Source organism: Panthera tigris, chromosome E2 (assembly GCF_018350195.1).
Source record: "Panthera tigris isolate Pti1 chromosome E2, P.tigris_Pti1_mat1.1, whole genome shotgun sequence".
Classification (NCBI taxonomy): Eukaryota; Metazoa; Chordata; class Mammalia; order Carnivora; family Felidae; genus Panthera; species Panthera tigris.
Window position 1 is genome coordinate 60,149,015 of NC_056674.1, and position 15,767 is coordinate 60,164,781.

Below are 15,767 nucleotides of genomic sequence, written 5' to 3' on the forward strand. Positions count from 1 at the left end.
TTTGAACTTGGGGAGGCAACAGGAACCGAGTGGGGATCCGGGCCTGGCCTTTGTGGGCGGGGCACATGAGCCGCTTCTGTCGCAGCCGGGGGACCCCTGCGGCAGAGGCCGCGATGCACGTTTTCCCCTGGGTCCTCCCCACGACAGCCGAGGGTGCCTCTGGTGCCCCGGTGTCCTTGCCTCCCTGCGCTTTCTGACCTCCGTCTGTAACCAGGTGGCCCCCCTGGGTCTTGTCGCCTGCGTCTTCCTGCAGGGACACACAGGCTCCCTTTAAATACATTTCAGGGGCGCTGGGTGGCATGGTCAGTTAAGCATCCATCCGACTCTTGATCTCAGCTCAGGTCTATTTTTTTTTTTCAAGTGTATTTATTTATTTTGGGAGACAGAGAGAGTGAGCAGGGGAGGGGCAGAGAGAGGGAGAGAGAAAGAATCCCAAGCAGGCCGCACGCCGACAGCGCAGAGCCCGACGCGGGGCTCGAACTCACAAACCGTGATATGGTGCTCTGAGCCACAATCGAGAGCCAGATGCTTAACAGACTGAACCACCCAGGCGCCCCGTTCTCAGCTCAGGTCTTATTCTCAGGGTCGTGAGTCCGGGCCTGAATTAGGTGTGGAGCCTACTTAAAAATATATATATATATATATACGTTTTGGTTAGGAAAGGGCACGGATGTGCGGGCCGATTAAGTACGTTGGGGGCAGCAGAATGGGCAGCATGGGTGTGACGGGAACCAGGAGGGGCCCGGCCGTGCCACTGCTCAAGAAACACCTCCGAGCCCTATTGCCACTTGTCTAAAAGGCCTGGAGGCGCCCTGGGTCGGTCCCCTCAAGCCCAGGCTCAAGGAACCCAACGTGCGGCCATTGCCCTTTCTGGTTCCCGAAGCCGCATTCGGGTGTGGTCTGATCCAGGCACACCCTGGCTGCCGGGTGCCCCGCGGTGCTGGGCCTCCTGGTCCCCAGGCCCCGAGTGTGGGCCTCTGGCCGGCCTCCGTGTTGTCCGCAGGCAGCGGCACGGCTGGGAGGGGACCCCCATACCGCGAGGTCAAACGCCGCCCTGACTACCCTGTCCGGCTCCAGCCTGGGAGTCAGAGCCCCCGTTTCTCAGCCACAGAAACCCGGGCCCCGGGAACTCGGCCTGCAGCGTGTCCGCCGGGCAGGCGGGGGGCCGCAGGCAGAGCTTCCAGCTGCAGACCCTCAGACCACCGTCCACGGCCCCCACCCCACCCCCGAGCCAGGCTCTTGAGCTGGGGCCTGGCCTCAGGAGGTTGGAGCAGCTCCCCCAAGCTGAGGCCCCCTGGGCCACCCACACCGCCCGGCACAGCCCAGCGGCCGTGCTCAGAGAAACGGATGCTGGCCCAGGACCAAGGGCTCCCGGCTGCGTGGCCAGACCATCCCCGTGGCGTAGGGTCCACATCCCAAGGTCTCCTTCCTCATAGCTATTTCGCTCCCGGGCAGGCTCCTGTCCTCTTTGAGCTTCTGTTTCCTCAGCCTTTGGGACCTCGGTGGGGACACAGGGAGGCCCTGAAGGGTCCTGGAGGCCTGAGTCTGCAGACCCTCCGACCCCCCGCAGAGGAGAGGGTGGGCGGGCGGGCAGAGCCGCGGCTTGTCCGTGAAGCTCCCGGGGCAGCCGTGCAGATTCCACGAGACGATGTGCACGTGGCGCCCAGCACAGGGCATGGCTTGCTTGGCGGGCAGTATGGCCAGCCGCCCCGCGGGACGGATGACCCTCTTGTCCCAGGGCTCAAGCAGAGAGAATGCAGCGGAAGCTCCGAGGTCGATGTTGGCTCCGTAAAAGGCGCCTGGCTGGGGTTCCACTAAGTGGACAGAAGCTACGGTGTTCAGAGCAGTCTCTTGAGGCAGTGAGCTCCCGATCACTGGAGGCATACAAGCAGAAGTTGACTTTTCAGAGCACAGGCTACGGAGGAGCAGTTAAGTTGGAAGGAGGAGTAGGTGGGCTGGGAGCCCCCCCATCCTGGGCTCTGAGTGCTCATAAGCTATGACAAGATAAAGGGGTGTGGCTGAGTGTGGCCTGCTCCTCTGTCCTCTGGTCCCTCCTCTGGGGACAGTCAGTCCCTTCCAGGATGGACGTGTATGCTCCAGACCCCCCCCCCACCCACACACACACATTGAGGTGTGCCCATCCTCACGCACAGACCCTGGTCTTCCTCCCCTACAGCATACGAGGCAGCTCCCCATTTTACAGATGAGGAAACTGAGGCTCCGATAGGTTGAATGACGCTAAAATGACCGGGATCCGATAGCAGAGGGAGCACTGCACCCCACGTCTGCCCAACCCCAGACCCCTGCAGGCTCCGTAGGGACAGGTCCCAGCCACGTCCCCGCCTGGCCCTCCCCTCCCTCCCGCAGCCTCCTCCTCTCGGAGGGTTTTGTCCTCCTTGGGCCCAGGGCGCAGGTCGGCCTGGGGAGACTTGGCACGAGGCTGGAGACTCTCTCCAGGCGGAGAGATAATGTCCGAGGGGAGCGAGGGACCAACGCCAGGGGAGCCAGTGGCCTTTGAGGCTCTTGCTGAGGAGCTGCGGGAGGAAGGAGCCTCGTCTGCTTTTCGCTGGGGCTTTATCTCCTGCAGAATTAAATCCTTGATTAACCCTTATCTCCCCAGCAGGCGCTATCTGCGCCTTGGCGCCGAGTGTCCAGACACACCGTCCGTGATGATTGATTTCTTAAAGATACGCGCGCCTTTCCGATACTCCAGTTATTGTCTAAATATTTTTGCTAACATTTCAGCGGGCCCCTTATCGAGCTCAGCTGATGGGCCCCAGTTCTCTCCCCCACGCACCTCCCGCCCCATATCGTCCTATCAGCCGCCAGGCCGTTTGTCTCCGCTGTTTGGAGAGGAAGGAGGGAGAGGGGCACCAGTGGGGTGCGACGACCCTTCCCGGCTGGTTTTCTTAGGCCCAGGGCTACTGGCAGGTGGGAGGGGGGACCCTGGCAGTTTCCACACTCACAAGACTTTGGGGATGGGACCCCAGGAAGTACACAGAGTGAGTGCACAGAGCTCGGCAGGAGTCGGGTCAAGAGTGGTTCCTGCACTAGTTTGCCGTGTGATCTTGGGCAGGTCCCTCCCTGATCCAGCTGTGGCTGCCACATCCCAGGGCTTAGAAGCCCAGCCAGTGCTAAAATTTGCAGTCAGATACCAAAAAAATGTTCAGAATGGATGGGTGGATGGAAGCAGAGATCATGCAGACCCTGGGTCAGTCCTGTGTGCACACAGCCGCTTCCCATGGCTTTGGGCATCATTCAGCTCTGTGGGCCTCAGTCCTCATCTGTGAAATGGGCTCTTCGCAGGGTATGGGGGAGGCAAAGACAGAAAGGCGGTTGCCTCTGGGAGGGTAAGCAGGATGGAGACAGGACTTGTCAGGATGAGCTGAAGGAAGGAGGTGGGTGGGGGCCTGAGTCAGAGCCCAGCCCAGGCCCGCCCCAGCCCTGACCTCCCATTGACCTGCCCTACAGTGACCGGGGGGACTGGCCAACCCGCTGACCTTGTGCAGAGCGGTCCGGCTCGTTGGGCTGGGCCGCCCCCTCCCCATGCCAGAGCACGGCCCCCACCTCCCCCTGACGGTGCTGCCTGAGATGCGCGGCGAGGTTTGGGAACAGCCTCAGCGGATGCGGCAGAGATAGAGTTTCTGATGGTTATCGGCAGGCACAGAATCCAGACGCTGACCTCTTTGTTGGGGGAGACAAGGAGTGGTCCCAGATGCACCCAGAGAACTTCAAGAGGCTGCCCGTTATCTCAGGGCTGGGTGGGGCCGTCCTGGACCCGGGAGGGAGGGACAGGCAGGACCCCAAGGGGCTGCAGGCAGGGTGGGTGGAGGGGCGTCTTCCTGAACCCGGACACGGCCTGTCCAGGGTGAGCTGGACACAGGGCGCCGAGCCTGGGGGCGTCTGTGCAGGGAAGGCAGCTGGGAGCACAGGCCGATGGTTTTGGCAGAAGGGCCAGGCCGTCCCTCCGGGCTTACACCCCATTTCACTGCCCATGGGCAGGGCAGGGCAGGGTCGGTCAGGAAGAGGGCCCCCCTCAGGCCAGCGCCTTCGGGCACCAGAGAAAGGGGCTTCTGTTCCAAGGCTGCTCGGAGTTGGAGGGGAAAACGGGAGGAGGAAAACCAGTAACTGGGCAGCCGGGTGCTGTGTCCGCCCCTCCACGGGGCGCCGGCGGGGCAGGGTGGGGGCCGGCCCTGCAGCCCCGGGAGGCCAGGGAAGGTCTTGTCCCCAGCCGTCCCCATGTAAGTGCGGAGGAGCACAGGGCCAGGTCGGGCAGCCCCAGACCGTCTTGGGAGTCGGTGCAGGGCAGTGGTGCCCTGTCGTGCGGGGCGGCCGGCAGCACGCAGGCGCTCGGCCCCAGTGGGACCGGGGCACGGCCGCCTCTGTTCCGGGAAGTACACGGAGAGCGAGGGTTTGCAGCGTCAGCAAAGCCGTGCGTGTTTTTATCATGCCGGGAGCACGCTGCTCCTGCGAGCGATAAGCATTAAACCTACCAGGAGGCTGTCAGTCTCAGTTTGAGGGTTAGAAATATTGGGACGAATAATTAGATTTCATATCGTTACCACAGCGCCAATCGGAGGATCAGGCAGATTAATTTTTTTCGCCATCCTCGGCTCATTAATATTCATTAGAGACTCAGGAGGCCCGGCCCCGCCTTGCTGCAAGCCGCTGTCCAGGTCAGGGCAGCTGGGACGCTGCCGGTCACCTGGCCGCTATTCCCGCCCCCCCCCCCCCCACCACCTCTGGCAGAAGCCTCAGAGCCGGCGGGCACCCCCGGCCGGCGTCCTGTCCTGCAGCCGGGGGACCCCGAGTGTCTGCTAAAAGAGGGTGCTGCCAGCCTGCCCGAAGTGGGCTCCCCAGGTGAGATGCTCTAAGTTGACAGGTAGCAATTGGTGGCCTGGGGCCCCCGGTGGACCCCTGCCTTCTGGGCCTAAACGCAAGGCCCCTGCCTACTGTGTCCTGCTGGCCAAAGGGAAGACAAAAGCAGGGCGGGCGGGGGCTCCTGGCTTTTGTACCAGGTGGGCAGTGCCAGAAGGGACGGTTTCGTGCACGTCGCCACCTCCCAGGGCCTGGAGGGGCTGATCTTCAGAGGGTAGACTCGGCCACCCGCCCCCCAACCCCGAGAGCAGGTGGCAGGACCCGGCCGGGTCTGGAGCACACACGTGGTTTGAGTCAGAGCTCCCAGCAGAAGGGACATCGCCCGTTGGCAGAGGGGGCGGGCAAGAGTGCAGGCCAGGTCCGGCTACTAGTCTCCACCGGCCCTTTCCATGGCCAAGCCACAGAGCTACTCCACCGGCCAAGGTGCCTGGCCTCGGGAGGTGTGCTTGGCTCATAGGCCTGATGTCGCCGGGTCCCTGAGCCTGCCACAGGGTGGGGATGAGAGGACAGAGCGGTCAGAGGGACCTCCTCGGGCTCCAGGGTGTTACCGGGCCCACGGTCACAGCGGGGGAGGCCCGGCCTGGACCCCGACACTCGGCTCTGGAGCCTGTGTCGTCCCCGGGCAGGGAGGGGCCCACGGTCTGCCAGAGGATACCTCCGAGGCCATCGCTAGCGCGACACAGAGGCAGCATCTCAGCCGCCCGCTGTGTCTGCCTGGGGTGCACACGGCCACCCTGGTCTAGGTGGCAACATTTCCAGGTGACAGCACGTGATACAGGTTCTTCAGTTAAAGGTCCCGATGCACCCACTTTTGAACGAAAGGCACTTATTCGCGTATAACAAAAATACCCAAACGTCACGCCGTGCTGCTGGCTGAGTGGGGGGGCCCCGGTCAGAGCAGCCCAGAGGCGGGGTGCGGCCCTGGGGCTGAAGCCCTGGGTGTGGCAGCAGCCACCCCAACCTCGCAGGGCAGAACCCGCCCCCCACCGCCCGTGCCCGGCCTCTGCATCCTGGCACCAGGGGCCGCCCCCCTTCCCCCACCCCGCCCCGGGCCGCGTACCTGCTCCAGGGCCGGGACGGTGCGGGGCGGCCCCACAGAGGCGGCCCCCCGGGCTGAGCCCACAGCCCTCATTCCCTCCAGGTGCTGCAGCGGCCCGGCCCGCAGACCGAGCCGGGGAGAGGGCATGGCTGGGCCAGGTGGACTTGTGGGAGCCGTGCCCCATTTTCCTCGCCCCTTGCCCCTCTTCTCGAGGTGGGAGAAGGGAACTGCCTGCTTCCGGGCTGACAGGCCACGTGGGGGCCCGTTCCGGCCCACACACCCCACGGACTGTCCCTGGCCCTCAGCGACCTGCCTCGGTAGGGAGGCAGGGAGAGAACACAGATCTGGGTGTGAGTTCCTATTCTGCAGCTCCCTGGCTGTGTGACCTTGAGCAAGTGGCCTGACCTCTCTGGGCCTCGGTTCCCGAGAACCCAGTGCCCCCTGCATGGAAAGTGCCGGCTCCCTGCTGTGTCTGTTGGCAACACAGTGCTGACCACGGAGCAGCAGGCTGTGGCCTGGCCACCCCGCTGGTCTCAGGCTTTTCCCCCTCCCTGGGCCACACGGGACCCCCACCCAGGCCCTTCCTGTGCTGTCCCTGATGAGCCTCCTCCCCCCCCCCTACTCAGGGCCCTGCCCTGACCCTGCTGCTGGAGGATGAACCCTGCTGGTTGAGGATGCTGCCGCAGGCCCCGACCGAGGCCGAAGCCAACGCAGAGATCTACAGGAAGGGTTGGTATCCTGGCGCTTCCCCGCGGCCTTCCGGTTGGGGCGGGGGCACTTGGCTGGCCCTGGGCTGGCCCTTAAAGGGAAAGGGGCCTCCTTGGGCCGCTCGGGGCCGGGCCTTGGGGCAGACCACCGCTGCCACCTACGCCTCCAGTGCCCTGATGCAAGAGGTCAGCCCTGGGGTCTCGGGGACCGGCCGTTCTTCCTGAGCCCGGGCAGTGACTGCTCTCAGGGCCCCTTGGAGACCGCCGGGGTCAGCAGAGGATCCCAGGCCAGGCAGGCCACGGTGCCAACTAGACCAGGGCCCCGTGTAGTCCAGCTCGCGCTGGGGAAGCCAGGAAGGCCACGTTCAAATCCAGCCACGTGGGGCCTGGGGGTTTCTGCTCTTGCCTCCATGCACCTTCTAGAAGGAGTGGCCCAGGAGGGAGGAGGGGAAGCAGGAAAGGGTCCTTACCACCACCACCACCCCACCCCGCCGTCGATTCAGAGGGCTCAGGCCACTCAGACGTGACACGGGCTTTTCCATCTCCTGCCGCCTGGGTGGTTCGACTCCTAAGCAAAGTGTGATGTGGTCGTCCGCTTGCCAGGGCAGCGAGGACCCCTCTCTCCGTGCTGCGGACGAGGCGGCTCAGGGGGCCGCGGGGGGTGACGGAAGCACAGAGTGGGGAGGGGTGCGTGCCCGACCTTAGGAAACAGCCTCATTCCCCTGCGGGGTCTCCGCTTTGCCGGAACGTTCCAGGGTGCCACCTCCCGTCGCCTCCCTGCACACAGCACATTCTGCTGAATATTCCCAGTGGAGGCCACGCTCCGTCCCCAGGGGCAGCTCTCGTTTCAGGAGGGGGCCAGAGGCCGTCAGGGGCAGGGCAAGGGACACACCCCCAGCCCAGCTGAGCTTGTGGGCAGCCCCTCACTCCCGTCCCCACCTGGGCACCTCCCCGGCCTGAGGGAGGTACAGCGCAGGTGCCGAGGCCGCATCCGGGAACCCGGGCCACGTTTCAGCCCACCTCCCGCCGAGGGATACTCTAAGGCCCCAGACCGCAGCCGGAAGGCACCGGAAGGCCCGGTGTTGGCGGCCAGCTGTCAGCCCCCGGTTTGTATACTCAGCCTGCCCCGCCTGCCTGGTCAGCAGGGCTGCGGCCACTGCCTGCCAGGCAGGACAAGATCCTCACGGTGCTGATGGGAGCGAGGTTGGCCTGGGGGAGTGGGGGGCGGGCTGCGCCTCCCGGAGGTTTCCTGGTGGCCTCAAGCTGGACACAGGTAAGCTGGCTGGTGCCTGTGTCGTTGGCAGAGGCTGCCCCCTGGCGGCTGCCGCGGGAACAGCCGCTCCTGGCTCCTCTGCCGCTAGGCTGCCACCCTGGTGCTCTGCTGCCTGTCCCACAGGCCACCCCCCCCCCCCCGCCCCCCTGGAAAACGGAGTGGGCAGGCCCGGGAAGCCGCCCAGTTGCCCCATCACAGAGAGACTGGCCTCACACAGCCACGCACCCCAACCTTGGATCCATACTCCCCCCTCCCCCGCCGACCTCAAAGCCCTGGTCTCCGGGAGGGGGCAGGAGGGTGGGGCGTCTCAGAGGGGTGGCCAGCGGCTCTCCCGTCACCGATGATTCTGCCCCTGCAGATGAAGCCCTGTGGTGCAGAGTCACCAAGCCGGTGCCGGCGGGCAGACTGCTGGGCGTGCTCCTCACAGCGGCTGAGCCCCGTGGCACCCCCAGCCACCCCGTGAAGGAGGAGCCAGCCGAGCCCGAGTGCCCAGCCCCCTCCCACACCGACATCCAGCTCCTGCCCCAGCAGGCCGGCATGGCGTCCATCCTGGCCACGGCGGTCATCAACAGTGAGTATGCCACCGTGCCACCCCACCCAGCTCCACGGCACTGCGGGGACAACCCCCAGGACCTCAAGACCCGCAAAGATTGGCTTCTGCTGCGATCTGAGCAGAAGGTGTGCCGTGGCGGGCGCACGTGGGGGAGCTCGGATGTGGGTCCCGGGAGGGGGGCGGGGGCGGGCCCGGCCAGCAGTCTCTCAAGCAGAGCGGGCACCTTCGCTGCAGCTGTGCCCACAGCGTGATGCTGGCCAGCGGTCTGGCCCCTGCCCCACAGATGCCAGTGCCAGGGATCCGTGCACCCCCGGACACGGCCAAGTGTCCCCTGGGGGGCTGTTGCTCACCGCCAGCCAGGACGCACCGAGCCCGAGTGTTGTCAGCACCAAGTAGGATTCCCTCCACACCCTTGTCCACGGCCACGTAGAAGCGAGCGGTCCCGGGGAGGCACAGGCGGCGTGGCTGGGTTGGGGGGCAGTCTCGTGACACAAGTGGGGACAGGATCACAGGCTGGCAGCGCGTGCCTTAACTGGGGTGCTTGGGCTGGGCCCAGCACCTCCAGGAGGCAAGCGTCTCCACCAGAGAACTTTTATTTAGCAAAGGGGCTGATCCGACTGCTTTAAAATCACCCTGGCTGCTGGGGTGGGGGAGCCGCAGAGCTGCAAAACCGGGGGGAAAAGTGACCTTGTTGAGGAAGTCAACGTGATGACGGCTGGAAGCAGGGGTGGAAGCGGCCCGGGCCAGATGGGGCGTTGGGGCTGGCGGGGGCCTGCCACGCGGCTTGGGATGCGGTGGGGAGCCACCAAGCGCACGGCCAGCCGCGCACTGCTTGGCGCCGTCCCTGGTGGGGAGTCCCGGAGGAGAGCCCACTCTGAGCGCCCTGACCCTGAGAGGTCTTAAGGACGCTGAAGTGGAGCCTGGGAGGTGGCTGGGGGCCGGGCAGGACGAGGTCCAGCGACAGGCAGCACCTGCGGACACAAGCGGGGAGCAGGAGGCACCAGTCGAGGGCAGGGGGGACCCGCTGCGTCCTTGCCATGGAGATGTGGCCACAGACCAAAACCGCCAGGGCGGAGCCAGCAGGGAGGGAGGAAGTGTGTGGAGGGACGCGGCTCGCGTCGCTGGGACTCAGGCAATCCCGCGGCACATCTGCGCGCTGGTGGAAATGACCCAGGCTGGGGAGGTGGGGGGCGAGCCCCCAGAGCCCTCATGGAGGGAGGACTGGGGGCAGGCGACAGAGAGGGTGGCCACGAGCAAGCAGGACCCCTTCCAGACACCGAGCTTTCGGGGGAGAATGGAGGCTCGAAGGGGCCCTCGGGGGCAGGATGGCCACTTCACCAGGGCATTTGGTGCCCACGGTGGCACAACAGGGTCGGTCGGGTCCTCGGCACTGAGGCGTGAGCCCCCCTCTCCTCTGTCCAGGCTGCTCCAATGGGCTCTGGGGGAGGCCCAGACCCTGGGAGGGCTTCCTCCCCTTGGGTCTGTGGCCTGGGTGTCAGAGCCTCACCCTGAAGCAGCAGGAGCATGGCCACCAGGGGCTAGACCCCTCATCTACACCCCCCAACCCCCGCACAGTGGCCCAGGAAAGCCTTAATGCACAGTCCATGAGACCTGGTTTAATGTTCCACACTCACCCCCTCCGGGCCCCTGTGTTCTCACCTGTGAAACGAGGGTGGTGGAAACACCAGGCATCTGTGCAGGGCAGCCCCCGGGCAGGCAGACTGTGACCATCCCCGCTAAACCAGGGCTGAGCAGGCCTCTGAGGCCCCGGCCCCTCTCCCCAACCCCGGCCCTGCGGGCGCAGGAACAAACCCACCAGCCCAGTGCCTCAGCTAACACAGCTGCCTTGAAGCCCCCAAATCAGAGTGAACTTGGGAGGGAGCAGGAGGACTCCCCCCGCCACCCCCGCCGTTCTGCCCTAATTGTGGGCCCAGGATAAGCCTCAGAGAAGCCGGGGTGAGGGACGTGTGCAGTCCAGCCTGGAACGAGCCCTCCCCACTGCCGTCTTGAGCCAAGGGGTTAGGTGGCCACAGAGCAGAGGCGGCATTCCTGAACATTCTGCCGTAAAGACGCTGAGAACCACCCATCAGGGAAACCCTCCCGAGCCGCAAAACCAGCCTGCGATCCAGACTCCAACACACGGAGAAGCCGCAGGCCCTCTGTCTGGGATAAATGTTGTCAATTAAGCAATTTTGACCAGTAACTGCTGTGAAACCACTTGGGGGGGGGTGCTCTTCCTCTGCAGCCCCCAGGCCACCCTGAGCCACCACTCACCTGTGGCCCTCCTGCCCAAGCGCTTCGAGATTCATGCACGGGGGCTCCCTGTGCCCCTGGCCACTCCTACCTGTTCACGGGAACACACACGAGAACTCCACAGACGCCCAGGTCCACACCACCCCTCGCGCCCCACACACCTGCCTGCCTCCACGTGGCCGCCCCCACCTAGTCCTCCACGGAAGCAATGCCTCACTCCCTCAGGGGTCCACTAGCATATGGCCACGCCCCTTCCGTGGACACCCGATGAGACTCTGGGGTCTCTTAGGGGGCTCACTGTTGGGAGGCAGCATGGGTGCCAGCCTGGGGGGGGGGGGGTTAGAGACCCCGCCCACGAGGTCCACGGCATCCTGGACATCTACAGAAAGACAACCCAGGTTTCCAAAGGGACAGAGGAGAACGGGCAACGGTGACAGGAGGGAAGGTCCAAGGCACAAACCTCACTCCTTGGGATGTCGGGGGGGGGGGGCAGTCGGGGCAAAGCCCTCGTGGTCTGGAGGTGCACTGCCTTGCCTGGACTGCAGGCGGCCCCCTCTGCCGCCGGGGGGGCGGGGGCCCTCAGGCTGCGCCCCCCTCTCACCCCCACAGAAGACGTCTTCCCCTGCAAAGACTGCGGCATCTGGTACCGGAGCGAGAGGAACCTGCAGGCCCACCTACTCTACTACTGCGCCAGCCGCCAGACCACCGGCTCGCCCGCTGCGGCCGCCGACGAGAAGCCCAAGGACACCTACCCCAACGAGCGCGTCTGCCCCTTCCCCCAATGCCGCAAGAGCTGCCCCAGCGCCAGCTCCCTGGAGATCCACATGCGCAGCCACAGCGGTGAGCCCCCACCCCCCCGGCCGGGTCCCCCCGCTCTCCTCTGCTGCCTCTGGCCCGGGTGCCCGCCACGCCACAGGTGTGCAATGCGGTCTTCCTACCGCACCATAGGGCCCTCCCAAAGCACACGGCCCCCCTGCGATCACCTGAACGGTCAGCTCGGGGCTGGGCCCTTGCCAAAGTCCTGGGAGACCAGGGGCAGAGGAGGACGGGCTTCGGCATCCCCTCCCCTACGTCCTAAGCCCTCGGCCAGCTGGGCTCCCGGAGCCCACCCCTCACTCAGCCTCGCGTTCCAGGAGAACGGCCCTTTGTATGTCTCATCTGCCTGTCGGCCTTCACCACCAAAGCCAACTGTGAGCGACACCTCAAGGTGCACACAGACACGCTGAGCGGTAGGTGGGGCTGGGAAGGGGGGGAGGGGAGGGGGGCCCCACCCCAGGGCCCTGATACCACAGCCTGCCTGCAGGTGTCTGCCACAGCTGTGGCTTCATCTCCACCACAAGGGACATCCTCTACAGCCACCTGGTGACCAACCACATGGTCTGCCAGCCGGGCTCCAAGGCGGAGATCTACTCCCCAGGGGCCGGACACCCCGCTGCCAAGCTCCCCCCAGGTGAGGCCCTGGGTTCCCCATGGGGACGGGGAAGGGATGGGTTGGCACTGATGGCAACCGGGGGTCAGTTTCATCCTCGGCCCTCCACCACCTCTACCCAGCCCAGCTCTCCCCTTCCCACCCTACCCCTCCTCAGGTCTGGCCCAGGTAGGTCCTGCTCCAGCCCTGAAGTGTGGCCCATGGGGTCTCCCTGCAGACAGTCTGGCCAGCTTCCAGCAGCACGCGGCCCCCCACGGCCCCCTGGCTTCCACCGACCTGGGCCTGGCGCCCACCCCATCACCAGGACTGGACAGGAAGGCTCTGGCTGAGGCCACCAATGGAGAGGCCAGAGCGGCCCCCCAGAACGGGGGCAGCAGCGAGCCCCCCGCGGCCCCCCGGGCCGTCAAGACAGAGGCTGCGACGGAGGAGCCCGAGGCGGAGCCAGGGCCCCCAGCCGCCGCATCGAGGACACCCTCACCGCCCAGCCCTGCCCCTGCCAGGGTGAAGGCCGAGCTGTCCAGCCCCACACCCGGCTCCAGTCCGGGCCCTGGCGAGCTGGGGCTGGCGGCCGGCACGCTCTTCCTGCCGCAGTTCCCCGCGGCACCCCCGGCCTCCGAGATCCTGGCCAAGATGTCGGAGCTGGTACACAGCCGGCTGCAGGCGGGCGCGGGGGCCCAGGCCGGCCTCTTCGCGGGGGCTCCCAAGGGCGCCACGTGCTTCGAGTGCGACATCACCTTCAACAACGTCAACAACTTCTACGTGCACAAGCGCCTCTACTGCTCCGGCCGCCGCCCGCCTGACGACGCGCCCCCAGCGCGCAGGGCCAAGGCACCCCCGGCCCCGGGCCGCGCACCCCCCGCCGGCCCACCGCCCCCCGAGGCCGACCCGGGGCGCGCCTCGCCGAGCTCCGGGGCGCGCGAGGACGAGGCGGGGGGCGCGGCCACACCCGAGGCCGAGGCCGACGCCGAGGGGGGCGGCCGGGGCAGGGAGGGCAGCCCGGGCAGCCCCAGCCCGGGCAGCGGGGCGGACGAGGACGACGATCCCCGCCGGACGCTGTGCGAGGCCTGCAACATCCGCTTCAGCCGCCACGAGACCTATACCGTGCACAAGCGCTACTACTGTGCTTCGCGCCACGACCCGCCGCCGCGCCGGCCCGCGCCCGCCGGGACCCCCGCGCCCCCCGCGCCCCCCGCGCCCGTCTTGCCCGCCGCGCCGCCGGTGCGCACGCGCCGGCGCCGCAAGCTGTACGAGCTGCACGCGGCCGCCCCGCCCCCCGCCTCTGGCCCCGCCCCCGCGCCCCTCGGCCCCGCCCCCGAGCCGCCTGCGTCGCCGTCGCCCCGGCCCGGAAGCGGAAGCGGGCTCGACGCCGCCGACGGCCCCATCGACCTGAGCAAGAAGCCGCGGCGCCAGGCGCCCGTGCCCGCCCCCGGCCTGCCCGCCCTGGCCGACTACCACGAGTGCACAGCCTGCCGCGTGAGCTTCCACAGCCTCGAGGCCTACCTGGCGCACAAGAAGTTCTCGTGCCCCGCCGCCCCGCGCCTCCTGCGCGTCGCCCCCGAGGACGCGGCCGCCGGCGCCGTCGTGTGTCCCTACTGCCCGCCCAACGGCGTGGTCCGCGGCGACCTCATCGAGCACTTCCGCCTGGCGCACGGCCTGCTGCTGGGCCAGCCGCCCGCCGGCGCCCGGACGCCCTCGCCCGCCGCCCCACGAGACGGCCTCAACGGCCAGGAGCTGCGGGAGCCGGCCCCCGGCGCCCCCGACGGCAGCCCCCGGCCCGGCCCGCCGCCGGCCCCGTCCCCCGAGGCGGTGCCGCCACACCCGCCGCCCCCGCCGACGCCCCCTTCCCACTCGGACAAGGGCGTCCAGACCCCCAGCAAGGGGACGCCGGCGCCCGCGCCCCCCGGCAGCCACAGGTACTGCCGCCTGTGCAACATCAGGTTCAGCAGCCTGTCCACTTTCATCGCCCACAAGAAGTATTACTGCTCCTCGCACGCGGCCGAGCACGTGAAGTGAGCGGCCGCCACACTACAGAGACCGCTTCGCGCCCCGCCGCAGCCCAGGCGCGGGCCAGGCCCGGGGGCTGCAGGGGACCGCGCCTGCCTGGACTATTGGCACTTAATAAAGAAGTTCAGTTTGATGAGCACGGTAGTGGAGCGGCCTAGTTGTCTGAGCACAGGGTCCTTGGGGGTGGGAGGAAACAGGTGGGGCCGACACTGTGGGGGTGGTGAACGCCACCCTGAGCGCACCCAACCCACCGGGACCAGGCCCCCAGCCAGAGTCACGGGGTTCGTGGGCCTCCAAGCTGGACCTGACCCCAGGCCAGTCTATGCCGCAGCACCCCCCCGGTAATCGCTGCCCTCCAGGATGCTAACGGGAAGATGCCCTGTGGTCACCAAGGCTGGTGGGGAGAGAAGGGACAGTGATGCAGCCCACAGGCATGGGGGGGGGGGGCAAATCCTGAAGTGGGGGTCACATGGCACCTGTGGTCGCTACAGGGCTCATTACCGAGGTGCCCCCACCCCAGTGTGCCGTGCCGGCACCGTGAGAACCACACGACTAAGATGGGACCGCGGGATGCTTGGCCAAACCCAAGCAGAGCCCAACCACGTCTTGCCGGTTTGCGGCTGGGTGGCTGCGGGCACCCTGCAGCCCGGTGTCCCTGCTGGAAAACCCGCATCACTCCTTTCCCAACTTTGCTCGAAGCAGCACTGTTTCTTCCAAATACGGTTTTACCCAGCAGCCTGTGGTGGACAGAAGCAAACTGACCTTTGACCTTCCGGTCTCCAAGGTGCTTCCTGCCATCCACCCAGGCTCGCTCTCCCTGCTCAAGGCAAGTTTCTCTCCCAACCAGCCCTTGTCAGGTCCAGGAGCCCGTGTCCGGGCAGCGGCGTGCACAGACCCCTCCCGCCGGCCCAGAGGACCAGGGCTGGACAGGACAGGGCCGCTCAGCCCAGGGCCCTGCAGAGCTCCCGCCCCCGTCCCCCCCCCACGCCCCGCCCAGGGCTGGCACTAGGGAAGTCAGTTGAGGGAGGGTCCCAGGGGAGCCAAGCTGCCTCCCTTGAGGATGCCCCGGCACCTGCCATCCTGGGTCGGGGCGGAGGAAGCCCGAGACCACCCCCCCCAGCCCCGCCCATTTGCACTGTTGCGCACGAACTTGCGCGGAGGGCCGCCGAGGCTTTGCCTCCGAGTCAGACCACCGAGCGAAAGCAGACATCACCCACGTCCGCGCCTACTGTTGTCAAAAAATTAAACCTAATGCAGAACGAATTTTACTGTGCAAGAATTGTAAAATAAAATTTGTAGAGGGGTGCTGGGGAACATCAGGGATGTGGCCTCTGACGAACCACAGATGCTAAAAGGGGAGGAAGGCAGCACGGACGGGACGAGATGGGGAGGCAGGCGTGCAGAAGTCTGAATGGGGGGCCACGCAGAAAGGGCCTCAGTGTCTATTCCTGTAGACGGGTCGGGGGGGGGGGGGGGGGGGAGGTGCGCTCCACCATCCCGAGGCCGGGCTTCGAGCCTCTAGGCAGCACCACACGCACCTCATTCGGGTCCTGCACACGGGTCCGGGGTCACATCACCCCCACTGCGCCCCCAGCACAGGGCCAGTGTGGTTCGGTGTCCCCAGTCCCAGA

At 66.7% G+C, this 15,767-nt stretch overlaps 1 protein-coding gene across 2 annotated transcripts in view; it reads left to right on the plus strand.

Moving 5' to 3' along the window:
• The window catches only part of ZFPM1 (zinc finger protein, FOG family member 1), a 66,522-nt gene extending 52,249 nt beyond the window's left edge, over positions 1–14,273 (plus strand). For both annotated transcript variants that reach the window (XM_042969148.1, XM_042969149.1), the window contains exons 5-10: positions 6,544–6,646; positions 8,256–8,468; positions 11,313–11,543; positions 11,837–11,932; positions 12,007–12,153; positions 12,350–14,273. In XM_042969148.1, the coding sequence (XP_042825082.1) occupies positions 6,544–6,646; positions 8,256–8,468; positions 11,313–11,543; positions 11,837–11,932; positions 12,007–12,153; positions 12,350–14,145 (2,586 nt within the window). In that variant the 3' untranslated portion in view covers positions 14,146–14,273. The remainder of the gene's footprint in view (positions 1–6,543; positions 6,647–8,255; positions 8,469–11,312; positions 11,544–11,836; positions 11,933–12,006; positions 12,154–12,349) is intronic.
• The last annotated feature ends 1,494 nt before the right edge of the window (positions 14,274–15,767 follow it).